Source organism: Callospermophilus lateralis, chromosome 6 (assembly GCF_048772815.1).
Source record: "Callospermophilus lateralis isolate mCalLat2 chromosome 6, mCalLat2.hap1, whole genome shotgun sequence".
In the NCBI taxonomy this organism is placed as follows: domain Eukaryota; kingdom Metazoa; phylum Chordata; class Mammalia; order Rodentia; family Sciuridae; genus Callospermophilus; species Callospermophilus lateralis.
The window spans coordinates 110,623,329-110,637,212 of NC_135310.1; the positions used below are offsets into that span (position 1 = coordinate 110,623,329).

A 13,884-nucleotide genomic window follows, 5' to 3' on the forward strand; every position below is an offset into this window, starting at 1 on the left:
AGAAAACATTTACCACATATTTTTATTGAATATCACAAATCCTTATAGTAAATGCATATTATACCTGTTGTGTCCTCAAAATATAAATATTAACAGGTACTGGAATTAAAAGCATATTACTTTCACAATCAATAAAAACGTTTTTAAGTTATAAGATAGACTTGTAATTTAACATTTAAATAGTCCTGCATGCACTTTGCATACAAGCCAATCCAACCTGTATGTACAACACAACTTAGAAAAATATGTTGATTCTACAAGAAAACCTACAAGAAATTGTAGAGTTAAAATCTGCAAAAATATATTGAAAGCAATCACTGTTAGCCAAACTTTGATTTTTCACATGTGCATCTGCTATAACCCTTGCCCACCCACATGGCTAGTAGGCTCTAAAAATTGGGTCTCCCAACAATCTTCCAAACAATTCTTCCAAATAAAAATGGAAAAGTAATTTTTTTCAACTTTACATCCTTAACCCTAAAAAGTATAAAGCACAGAAAGTGGTAGAGCACTTACACTGGGTTCTATCCCAGTAACTGAGACCTAATAGAAAATTTAGCTACTCTCTGGGTTTGTGTTCACTATCCCAAGCCAGGCATATTCCCATCAAAAGTTAATTATACTAGACTAGTGACTGGCCAGCTATGCCAATAGCATAGCATCCTCAGGAATGAAATAATACTTTATCTCAGCATATGGCACTTCAAAGCCATTACTGATGAAACCATCAACACAATGATATTCATCATGTCAGGAAGTACTTCCTGGCTAGCTTGAGGACCACAAAAGGCACTGTGAAGGCTAGGGAGTTACTCCAATGCCTGAATCCCAAAAGTTAATAAGCTGTTATACAGTCCAGATGGTCTATCAACTTCATCTTGGTTTCTGGGCCATAAAGAATATTAATTATAGATTTACCAACAAAAAGCAAACAGAAGAAAGTGGGACAAAATCCTGAGTAAAAGACAATGCCTAAGATATATTCACTCATTTTTTAAAATTACAGTTTTACAGATGTATGTAGTAGTTGGGTACATTCCAGCAATCTCGAACGTGCATGGAAACTGATTTCAGTTCATTATCCCCTGACCCCTGCTTTTCCCTCGCCACTCCTATTCTCCTTTCTCTACTCTTTCTTTAATTTATATTTGACTGGTCATTTACATTATCCTATCCTTCCCTTCCCCTTTTCTTTGTTTTAGTCTAGCTTCTACATATGAGAAAACATTCGACCTTTGATTTTCTGAGTTTGGCTAATTTCACTTAGCATGATATTCTCCATTTCCATCCATTTACCAACAAATGCCATAATTTCATTCTGTTTTATGGTTGCATATAATTCCCTTGTATATATGCCACATTTCTTAATCATTTCATTTATTGTGGGCATCTGGGTTGATTCCATAACTTATCTAATAATCACTAATTATTTAACGAAGATTTCTACAAAAGCCTAAAATTTGGTTCAAGGCTCATGTACTCCATGCTTAGCCAATATTCTTATTTCATAGTCAGTGCCCTACTAAAAAGAAAAACCAACTGGCAGTCATGAAAAAGTTAATCATCTGTGTCCTCCAGTCACTTGACTCCAAGATGCTGTAACAGATGAAGCTTTGGTATACTAACAGATCAAATACTAGGTTAACTGTGCATTACTTCCGTCATGTCTTCATGACACATACAGTTTTTCTGTAATTACTCTAAAATGGTTGTTGGGGGGAACAGCAAGTTTTTTTAGAGTAATAAAGAAACAATATAGAAAAACGACAAGTAAGATTATTATTCACTAAACAGCACTGATAAATAATCCAATTTTAATGGGCTTAAGAACGAACAGACCATTTATTGAAAATGAACTGAGAAAACCACACCTTGCTTCTTCTAATTGTTTCTCTCTTGCTTTCCTCTTGGCCTTCTTTCCCTGAGTATTAGCCAGGCGGGCTCTAGCTTCAGAAAGCATCTCAAGTTCATCTGCAAAAACAAAGAGAACAACTAAGATTCTTTCCAAGCAAGGTATGTAAGATATACCCTAGTGCTTAAAATAAGAAAAGAAAAAAAAAAAAACATAAATACCATGTAGCATAAAGGAGAAACTAGGTTTAAAATCAGGTTCAACACTTGCTAGCTATGTGACCTTAGTCACCTATGTACCCTCCTTGAGCAATTCCAACTTTACAGGAAATTAGGTTAAATAGTTAATAAGCAGCAGGTGTGGATCTAAGTCCAATTCCTCTGATTCTTGGTTCAACATCTCACAAAATCAACAAAAAATCTCCATCGCAGTCTTATGGTATTGCCTTCTCACAGAGATTAAATGATCTGCCTAAAGACAAAGAAGAACTGAGGTCCAATATCCTGACCTGTTGGATAAAAGAATGAGAAATAGAACCTCATACTTTTGGGAATCTGCACAGTTTGGCTACACTGCTTAAGATATTAAATGAATTGAAAAAAATGGAAGACAAAAGGAACTATCTAAAAGAACAACTATTCTATAATAGAACAGACTAGAGATATTTTAAAAGATACTTACAATAACAACTAATAATAGAATTCTGAAAAGTCACAAGAGTTCAGAAAGGAATTTTAAAAGTTTAAGAGGCCTGAGGTGTCTATAGTTAATGAAAGAAACTAATCTCTCACAAGCATACACTCACCCTCATCCATATCAATTGGATCAGGCCGTGCTGGTTTTGTTTCTGGATTTGGATCTATTTCTCCAGGTTTAAGTTTTCGTGGATCATCTGTTGTTTCCTCTTCATTGTCTCTTTGGGCAGTTTTGTCCCTAAAAAAAAGCTCAGATGAGTTACTCAGAGTTACCACTTGGTTCTCCTTCCCCACCACCAAAAAATAAACAAAAAATAAACAGCTTTACAGATGTATGTAGTAGTTGGGTACATTCCAGCAATCTCGAAATGCTCAATAAATGAGCATTAATAAAGCAATTCTGTCACTGCTTCATCTGAAATAAATAGTATTAAAATTCTCTAATTTCAGAGAGTGCTTTAATTCACTATAAAACAGGATCCAAGCAGCCCCTTAATTGCAAACACAGTGCAGCCACACAAACACAAACACCAACAAAAACACAAATGCTCTAATAGTTCATTCTCAGCAGTATGATTATGGGTGACTTTCATTTGTTCTTTCGCTATTATTTTTTTCCCCAAATTTTCTATTATGAACATGTATGACCTGTATACTTTTATTCTTTTAAATAAAAAGTATACACTAAAAGACATAGTTTTAATCAACCACATGACATCTGAAATATAGAGCCCAACAGCTTTAGCTCCTCTGATTTTAGTCACATCTATAATTAAAACTTAAAAGACAGGAAATGCTAAAAGTTTGTTCAGTCTCATTAACATATACACATATTTTAACTGATTTTGAATATTCGCTTACAGGAGAAATTCATAGTGTTCCAAGCACTGGGCTGCTGTTCTTCCAATTATTGGAGCAATAGTCCTCCACTGAGTTGGCATCAATTTAGCCAAGTGCAAGAGTTTTTCCTCTTCTTCTCTGGACCATTCTGTTTTCTTAATGCTTGGATCCAGCCATTCATACCTATTAAAAAGATAGTATTTTATACATTAATCACCTACTATAAATATCTAATTTCCACACTAGATACACTGACTTCTACTATTTGAAAAACATGCTTTCAACCTTCAATTACTAAAGCTGCATTTTTTGACAAGAGACTATTCACTGTGTAGTAAACTTATGCCATTTAATATTCTCCATCTTACTACATTCTACTGTATTGTAATTATGTAAGATTCGTAATACTTTAAAAAGGTAATTTGGGGCTGGGGATGTGGCTCAAGCAGTAGCACGCTTGCCTGGCATGCGCGGGGCGCTGGGTTCGATCCTCAGCACCACATAAAAATAAAGATGTTGTGTCCACCGAAAACTAAAAAATAAATAAATAAATTTTAAAAAAGGTAATTTGACTGAAACATGATCATATGCCTTCTTTTTCAACTCACTTGTTTTTATTTTTTTTACTTGAGATTTTTGAAATTATTTGGAAAAAAGACAATACTACCTCATTTTTTTAGTGTTTCTAGTTTTCATAATACTTCCCCATGCTTTCTCACAAAATGTTAGCTTATTTCCTTAAGCATTTCATTATACCCACTAACTGTTGTTTCATTTGCCTGGTATGCTTTTAAGTTTAAATAAAATATTAGGACATCCTCTGTCTTTTCTAATATCCACTCAACCCATCTTTTGCATCTAGTACTTCGCTAGATGAGAGGCTGGCAAGTAAGACATAAGTCTTCACAACCTCTAGAGCAAGAACTTAGTGCCACTAAGAGAAACAGAAACCCAAACCACTTCTTCTTCCCAAGAACCATCTACCTCTGCAGTCAAATTTCTACCTTCTGATCCTTTCTTATATCCAAATGCCTAGGAAATTAAGTCACTTCGTACAACAAAAGTTTCTTCCTGGGAGCGGATGGGTAGAGTCTGGGATCATATCCCTCATACCAAGAACAAATATAAACAATTTAATGCAGCCACCTCCCTGCAATTTAAAAGGTAACACCATAGATATAGTATTGGCCTACATTGTATTTTAGTGTAGAAATATATAATATTTCAATTCTATTATGAGAAAACTCAATTATTGTAAGTTTGCTCAGAAAATTAACCATTATATGTCATTTTTTTATTTCTTTGTGAAAATAATTCTTAAAGCAACCAATTTATAAATTTTTAGGACACAATCCGTTTATAAGCTGGGGACCATCTGTCCTTAAGATTTTATGCTTCACAAAGTGCTCTCAAACACATTAACACGTTTAAAAATGGAGCTTTGATCTCCATCAGTTAGTTTCAAGTATTTTTATCCCTAACTGGAAGAAAACAGGGGCAGGGCTAAAGGAAATAGAAAAAAAGTCTTGCCTAGGAAGCAAGTAGCAGTTAAGCCCAAAATCCCATTTCCCATTCTATATCCTGATGCCATCTTCGAGACGATTCAAAGAATTCGCCTCATCATAATCAAGGTCACTTTTTGTTTTCCATTCTTTAACTGGTACATACCATCTGGCTTTGCACTGCTTTGCTGATTTTCTATGCAGCAATGAGGCAATCCTAGACCACTGGTTTTTCCCATATTTCATTACTGCTGCTTTCAGAATTTCATCCTAAAAGAATTGTCAGAGATAGTACATTCAATCACAAAATCCAAAATGAGAAAAGACAACATTTAAATTAACTCTTGATTGAGGGGGAGAGGAACCTCAGGTTATAAAAAATAAAGGTAAATGGGGGACAGGGTATTGGCTCTCACCTATAACCCCAGCAACTCTGGAGGCTGAGGCAAGAGGATCACAAGTTCAAGGCAAACCTTGGCAACTTAGCAAAACCCTGCCTCAAAATTTTAGAAACAGGCTGGGGATGTAGTTCAGGAAAAAAGCACACCTAGGTTCCATCCTCAATATTGGGGTGGAAATAAAGTACAAAAATAACAGCAAGCAAGAATAAAATAAAATTTAAAAACTAAGAAGAAATTCCTCAACAAACTGGAAATAGGAACAGCCCACTTTCAGCAACATTACTTCCTGACAGAGATTAGCAAAAGTATTCTCCATTGTAGCTCTTTCCCTTCAAAAAGGTTTAGTTCATTCATTTATACAATCATTCAAGAAGCATTTCCTAAATACCTACCTTGAAACAGGTCTGTGTATTGGGGAAAAGAGAATCAAACAAGTCACATCTACAACTCAAGAATAACCTAGGGGACTGGAGTTGTGGCTCAGTGGTAGGGCACTTGCCTAGCATGTGTGAGGCACTGGGTTTGATTCTTAACACTGCATATAAATAAATAAAATAAAGAAACAACCTGGGACTCTGGTCATGCACAGCACTGCCTCTCCAGTCCCTTAACATGCACAATGACTCAAGAATTTACATCTCAAGTCTGACCTAAAACTAAATATTTCTCTCCAACCCCACCAGTCAGCTCACCCAATACAAACATACAATAGTAGTCTCTAAATACTATTTTACCAAGGCACCCAATACAACATAGAATGCACCAATCCCTGGACAGCCTGGGAAGCTAAGACGCAGACACCAGGGATGATGAAGCCACAGATTAATGCACTTGGGATATTTTACTTTGGGGATTTTTCCACATCAAACTTGAGCTACATGTCTTGTATTTGAATCTCTGTACTTCATTTCCCCTCCCATTATCAGAAGAGTTTTTAAAAGACTGCAGGGCTTTGGGACAGGATTGTGGCTCAGTGGTACAGCACTTGCCTAGCATGTGTGAGGCACTGGGTTCGATCCCCAGAACCACGTAAAAATAAGAAATAAAGGTATTATGTCCATCTACAACTAAAAAATTTTTTAAAAAATTTAAAAAAGATTGCAGGGCTTTGACACTGCATAGAAATTGTGCTGTTAATTGATTCTGTATAAGTGTCTCTCCCTTAGAAGTAATATCTTGCGGGTGGGGGGCCTAGGGCTGTGGCTCAGTGGTAAAGTGCAAGCCTAACACGCATGAGGCACTGGGTTTGATCCTCAGCACCACATAAATATAAAATAAAGATATTGTGTCCACCTACAACTAAAAAATAAATATATCTTTAAAAAAAGAAGTAATCTCTTCTCCAATTTAAACAGTATGGTTCCCTAACCACAAGCTGAATAAATTATCACTGCATTTATCTGTAACTTTGTTGAAGTACTGCTATACTTCAGCACATCTTCAATCGAATATATAAGCAGGTATCCATCCACCCTACTAGTCATTCCCAAACATCTGCCAAACAACCTACTTCATGTTGGCCACTATCCTAGGTCCTAAGTCTACCAAGACCTGGTCCTTTTGCAATGCTGTCTGGTGAGGGAAGCAACAACTAGCACTTACTGAAAGACTACTATGTGCCTGGTTCTGTTGTAAATACTCCCAACGGCTTAACCCATTTAATCCTCAAGAGCAGTAGGAATTATCTCCTTTAAAAAAAAAAAAAAAATGAGGAAACGGAGGTGGTAAGAGGTTAAGAAATTTATACATCATCGCACAGAAAGATATGATGCTTGCAAAAGAACAAAACAAACTATAATAAATGGACAAAAGAGGTACCCAAGACTCCTGGGGATGCAACTAACTTTTACAGGGCGGATGAGCAAAGATTCCAAGATGTGTTTCTGAACTAGGTTTGAAGGATGGTCAGGAGGATGCTAAGCAGTAAAAACACATTCCGAGAAGGCACAAGAGGTAAACAGAGTGCCTGCAGATGCATTCTGGGAACTAGTAAATTCAGTGCAGTCTGAATGCAACCTGCACTAAAACTTAATTTCCATTTTACTCCAGTTCTACTGCCCTTGGGCTCACCCAGGGCATTACTCACTACGTTTTTTGAAAGTAAAACTGTGGTAGGCAGTTTGTTCTATCTGGCTTCTATCCAGGCAAAGGCAAGAATAACAGGAAGTTAAGAAAGAGCGAGACCTTGGGATCTGTCGGGAGGACAGACAGGTTATGCCTCGATAACAGATAAGCAAAGCGGTGAGTGCATAAACGGGTTCTTCGAACCTGGCACTCAAGTTTCTTTCCCAGTGCAAGGGAGTCAATGAAAACCAAAGTTGTGGCCACAGCAACTGCTTTATTTTTGAGTCCCAGAGACGGAGGGGTTGCACTGACTGAGAGGGTGTTGCCCCAGAAATCAACTCTCGCTGACGTCCCATTTCCCCCGCTAGAGTTCCTCCAAAGGAGGAAGGGGGCGCGCCCTCAATTCCACGAAAATTCACTAAGGGCCCAACAGATGCCTTGCAGTGAGCTCAGAGCTTAGCGCCAGGTGGTTAAATCGCGACCCCTGTCCTGGAGTCGCTGAGATAACACACCGCCAGACAAGGTAAAGGCCCCGAGCGTCCGCTCTCGCGCTGAGGCCCCGCGCAGACCCCGCAGGGCATCCTCCTCGCCTCCCAAACCTCCGCGCGCGTGCGCACAGCTGTCGGAGGGGGCGGAGGGCAGCGACCGGCGGGAAAAGGAGACCCACCTCGGTGTTCCTCCACACGCCCCCTTTGATCATAATTCGTGGCATCTTGGCGGCAGAGTGTCCCGGCAAGCGGCCGAGAGGAGCTTCCGAAAAGTAGTAACGGCGACTCGGTCACGAGACCCAAAGCCGCCACTTCCTCCAAACGCGACCTTCTGCTTTGAAGAGAACTGCGCAGGCGCAGGAGGGCGGGCCGACTAGCCGGTCTCGCGAGATGTCGGTAGCTGAAGGGAAAGAAGAGCTCTGTGAAACCTTCAGGATAGCAAGACTGACATAAAACCATCAAACTGCGGCAGCCGAAGCACCCTGCGCCGCGCGCATGTCCAAGACGGGGTCGGAAGAAACCAGGTTTCTCGCGAGATAGCAAAGGTGGAACTTGGCCAGGACCACAGAGGTGGCGTTGGTCGTGACGTCACTCAGTGGCAGGGGGTGGGAATGTCAGGAAAGGGGTTTCAACCCAGTTGGTCCGCAGAGAGCTTGGTTAATTTATTAATGTAGCACTATATTAAGCATTTCGCTACTAGGAATTTATTCACAGAATGCTCGGGAAAAGGCTCAGTGTTCTACCCGTAAAAATAGAGATAATGATGGAATCAATCTCATACGATTATCCTAAGGATTAAATGAGATCATATACCTGGCACAGTTACCTAATACATAACTGCACAAAAAAAGTGGCAGTGATTATTGCAAGGAGGGCAACGCCACTCACCCCGTCCCACCTCTAGGAGATCCGTGGTTATCCCAGAAATCAACAGACATGTCCCATCAGAGCTTTTCATTCATCATTCATCAGTCTGTGTTGATTAATGAGAGTTGCTATTGATAAACTCTGGCGTTAGACGAACTCTGGTTAAGTTGGAGTCTTGGCTCTTTTCAGCATCCTCATCTGAAAAATGGAGCTAAGAATACCTACTTCACAAATTGGCAGGGGTCGAGGGGCATAGATTGAAATATAACCAAAACCCAATGAGGTAGAGATTGTCAAGCTCTCTGCCATCCTAACTCCCAATAACACAGTCTTCTTCACTGTTTCAGAACATCTTTTTGGCACCAGCCCTGAAAACTATGAAAATATTTAGTTAGTGAATCAAGAAACAGCTCTGAGTATTTATATAGTGGCTTTCTCTTTATATTTCTTTCTCCATTTTCCTCTTCTACAAGAGCTGGAAATTTAGGGGGTTTAGGTTTATGATAATTTTTTACCTAAATTTTATTGATGCAATGGTAGCTGAAGGGGAAAGAAGAGCTAGGACACCCTCTAACCTAGGACACCCAGGAATTATCTACCAGTGTTTTGGACTATGGAGACTAAGATAGGAAGAAAGCAGGTCACAGATATATTGAAAGGAGCAGAAGAAAGGTGTAGAGAGACTGAAGAGGACCCAGCCTTGTTAAGAGTCCCTGGATCTGTATGTTCCAGAGTCCCAGCTACATCCTTATTCTTGTGTTCTGATCATTAATTTGTTCCCCTTTTGGTTTTAGCCAGTTGAAACTGGGTTTCTGTTACTTGTAAGCTAGAGTCCTAACAGAGTTGGGACCAGTCCTTTCTCTGAGCCCATTCATATCTAACATTCCAAGAGTCCACAATGGCTTCTTCTTCACACTTAGGACCACTAACTATACCATTGCCACTTTCCTGCCAACTAGAAAAGGGTGCCTCTTCCTCAAGACACTTTAATGTCACTTGCTGGGGAAAAAAAAAGTTGTCACAAAATAGAGATGTTTTGAAAACAGACCACTCTACTATAAGAAATTTAGATCTACCACATGTATAATGTGAACAGGGCCTCTAGAGGCATATATCACATAACCAACCCATCCAAACAGAGCAGCCCTGTCATCTATCCTCCAAAGCATTTTTGAGTGTGCAGATACTATGCCCCTTTCAAGGTTCAGAAAATGCAACATCATGAAAGTTCTGGGATATCTGAAACCACAGCCCCATAGCCATAAACACCAGAAAATGAATATGTGGTCTTCAGGATGGCCTGAATTGGCCTGTCTCCTCTACCATATCACCCCATACTCACCAGTGAGAATGAGAGCTCCCACAAAGATTCCATCTCCACCCCAAGGCAGGACAGCCAAAAGAAGCAACTGCCATCAGGCAGCCAGACTATAGTCATTAGGCCACATAGCAAAAATGAGTGACCACATCTTAACAGGCTTAATGAGAAACTAGCTGTACTTTTTCCTCACTCACCCAAGATACTGTTTCCGAAATGTCCCTCAGAACACTAGTCATATGAGATAACTCCATAAACATAAACATTTTTTCAGAGTACTTGAGTTTCAGAAAAGCATCATGCTGCCTTCCCTCTTGTAGAATCACAAAAAGTAAAACCTGTAAGAAATTGTAAAATACATCTGATTCGATTTTTGAGATTTTTTTTCCCTAGACCCTATTGTGGGTTGAATTGTTTTCTCAAATAGATATGTTCAACCACCAGAGACTAAGAGAGAGGCATGGGTTACATCCTTTCCCTGAGCCTCCAAGAAGGAACCAACCCTGCTGACATCTTAACTTTACACTCTTAGCCTCCGGAATTATGAGAGAATAAATTTCTCTTGTTTTAAACCACTCAGTTTATAGTACTTTGTTATGGCAGCCATAAGAAGCTAATACATTCCTTTTTTTTTTTTAAATAAAGCACATCCAAACTAATCTGACCTTACAAACCTTTCTTTCTCATACCCACGCATGCAAGAAACACCATTTGGGAAATTATGGCTCAAGAAAAAGCGGTTGGATGAGCCATCCAACTTATAAAGGGATTTTTTTAGGCTGCATTGTCCCCCACTCCCCCACCCCTCATCATTTTCTGGGGAGCTGGTTCTGAATGGGTTGACATTTACTTAACTAAGGAAAACATGAAAAATTCTAGTTTCCCTCTCATCCATTTTTTTCTTATACCACCAAAGATTCTATGAAGGAAAGAACTTAAATTAGAAGCAATAGTCAAGGCAACACAAAGCACAGTTGGGGGGCAGGGTCAGTCACCCCTGAATTCTTCCTCATCTCCCCCAAGTAAACATACAATTTAAAAATCTGTCCTGCCTCGAAAACACAATTTCAAAAGACAAGTCCTCTAGCCCCACCCAAGTCTCAGATTACCATCCCTAAACCTCCCTTTAATGTCAATTAGCCAACTCTGGAAAAAGCTAACCCCTGGGTGTCAGGTTACTACAAAATGGGATTTTGTGCACCATGATCCTGGTAATTGGTATCATATTGCTCAATATGGTTAATCACCTAAACTGGCTTGAGTTCCATCTGTTGACTCTTCCCTTATGGTGGGTCCAATTATAATTTGTAATTTTTTCACATCTTTTTTTTTTGGTACTAGGGATTGAACTCATGGGCTCTCAACCACTGAGCCACATCCTCAGCCCTATTTTGTATTTTAGTTCGAGACAGGATCTCACTGAATTGCTTAGCGCCTCACTGTTGCTGAGACTGGCTCCTTTCTCAGCCTCCAGAGCCACTGGGATTACAGGCATGTGCCACCACACCAGCTTTATGTGGGTCTCATTTCTAGGGATCCCCTGTGCCCTGAAGTGGAGAAGTGCTCCCAAAGAGAATTTGCTTTTCCTCAGGTCTCTGAGGTTCAAAGGTCAATTCGAGCTCATTGCTCAGTTTGGGATCAACATTCTAATTGGGTAATGAATATCTAGACCCCAAATACACATGGCACAGTTTTCACAGAAGTGTTTGTTTTTCACATGCATATATCCAGACCTCAATTTCTATGCCTAACTACAACTTGGGCAGTTCCACTTGTGTGTATCACAGGACCCTCAAAATCAACTCGCCCAATGCTGACCTTCTCCCAGAAAACCTGTACTTCCCCAGAATTTCTTATTTCAGGGAAGAGCACAGGGTGACCACGTTTGGTTGTATAAAAAGTTCACTGCACAATGAGCAAATAGGGGCTGAAATCCAGCTTGCACACAGCTCACCCAGGTGCATATTTACCAGCTGTTTCTTTTGGAAGCATGTCTTTCTCAAGCTATGTAAAGAGGCCACATGAGCTAGAGGTAGCCCTGGAAACAGCACCACCATCCCCCAATGGCCGCTTTTCCTCCTGCCATACTCTTTCCCTCCTGAAGCCAAGCCATCCTCCAGTCTTACCACTTTCCCCCACACTACGTCCTCCAAATGCATCTATTTCTACCACCTCCCTATACCTTGTCACAAATGGCAAACAGAAATACAGAACTCTCAGTTCAGTTTGAATTTCAGAAAAAGAATTGCTAGTATTATCTGTGTCTAGGGTATCTAATTTATCTAAGTATCTAGGGTATCTAGTCTATACTCTTTTTTAACAGAACTCTCCATTTTTACTTCATGCCCATGCTGTGCCCAGCCAAAAAGGCATATTTGTAACCAGGTGATCATCCCCACACTTACTTGGTTCCATCAGCTGTCCCTGTACCTTCTCTACATTTGGTGGAGGCAGACACATTTCCTCAGAAAACAAGGTGTTGTAATATTTGGCTGCTTATTTAATATGAAGCTGTACTCCTTCATGCAAAACCTAGAAATGCTTGCTTTTCATTGAAGTAGTCTTACAAAATCCAGGTTTAGGAGTCTCAGTGTTAGCTCTCAAAGCAGCAGTGGCCTCTCTGCTCCTCAGGGTGGCATCAGGCCATAGTTCTTTCTAGAACTCCCTAGTATTGGAAGGATACCAGTCATCTCAATGGATTCCCTTTTCCTTTCCTAGAGTTAACGGGAACTTAAACCATAGACCCCCTAAAAATTATACTATCCCTCATCTGGCACATTGCTCAGTCCTGAGTGAAGATATTAATATATCAAGCTATTCTCTCTCCCTCTTGATGTTCCAGCCAGAAAAGAAAAGCATCTCTAGGCTGCTACATGATCTTCAGGGATTCTAACTCAAAAATACAAAGTCAAGTTCTGTAAGCAATGCTTTCACCTATCTAGCTTTTGAAAGTCAAATACATAGGGGCCAAAGGAAACAGTCTAACCAAACCAAATTCCTCATGTTAGAAGTGTGGACAATTAGTGGAATCCTACAGAATATTCATAAATTCTTTGTGGAATTTTAGAAATTTAACACCTGCTATGGTTGAAATATGGCTTGTCCACTAAAAATTCATGTGCTGGAGGGTTAGTCCCTTACACAATGGAATTGAAAAGTGATGGGACCTTCAAGAGCTGGGGCTTCATAGGAGGTGTTGCAGGGTGTGGCTGTCCATGCTCAAAGGCTAAAGCTGGCTAGGTCTTGCAGGGAGGATTAGTTCCCATGAAAGCAGGTTGTTACAGAAAAGCATATGCTGGCCCCTCCCTGATCTCTTGTTTCATCTCTGGCCATGTGAGCTCCTGACATATGATGCCCTCTGCTATGTTATTATGTAGCCAGAAGGCCTACTAAAAGCCAATCGGGTGGGACCACTCAACCTTGGACTTTCAGCCTCTGGAACTGTGAGTAAAATAAAGCTCTTGTCTTTGTACTTAGCCCAGCTGCAGGCATTCTGTATAGGAACCCAAAATGGAGTAAGATAAACACTAATGTATTAATATTTTGATAACTCAGAATGTCAGAGACTAAAAAAAGTCTTGAAATTATCATGTAGCTGATTTGGACTTTAAGTGCCAATAGCTGTATAACACAATTTTCCCTTCTGTTTTTATTTTTCCAGGAATTGAAATTAGAATATCTTATATTACTCTAAGGACTTACTTGTAAAGTTGTTACTCTAAGGATTTACTTGTAAATAATCATGTGCAGATTGTTCATATTAATTGTTCGCTATTGAAAATAAAAAATGAACACACACATGTGTTTATTTACCAAAGAATCTAAAGTAGTGCAGTGAATGGGACATTCACATCTAA

General features: G+C 39.6%; 2 protein-coding genes across 2 annotated transcripts in view; both read right to left on the reverse strand.

The window, feature by feature from the left end:
* Cdc5l (cell division cycle 5 like) overlaps window positions 1–8,276 on the reverse strand; it is a 52,122-nt gene extending 43,846 nt beyond the window's left edge. Inside the window, exons 1-5 of the mRNA XM_076858628.1 lie at window positions 8,022–8,276; window positions 5,056–5,159; window positions 3,409–3,570; window positions 2,658–2,785; window positions 1,872–1,971 (exon numbers count right to left, since the gene is read on the reverse strand). Of these exons, the coding sequence (XP_076714743.1) occupies window positions 1,872–1,971; window positions 2,658–2,785; window positions 3,409–3,570; window positions 5,056–5,159; window positions 8,022–8,066 (539 nt within the window). The 5' untranslated portion in view covers window positions 8,067–8,276. The remainder of the gene's footprint in view (window positions 1–1,871; window positions 1,972–2,657; window positions 2,786–3,408; window positions 3,571–5,055; window positions 5,160–8,021) is intronic.
* The window catches only part of Spats1 (spermatogenesis associated serine rich 1), a 48,551-nt gene continuing 42,799 nt past the window's right edge, over window positions 8,133–13,884 (reverse strand). The window contains exon 9 of the mRNA XM_076859504.1: window positions 8,133–8,242. Coding sequence (XP_076715619.1) covers window positions 8,133–8,242 — 110 coding nt within the window. The remainder of the gene's footprint in view (window positions 8,243–13,884) is intronic.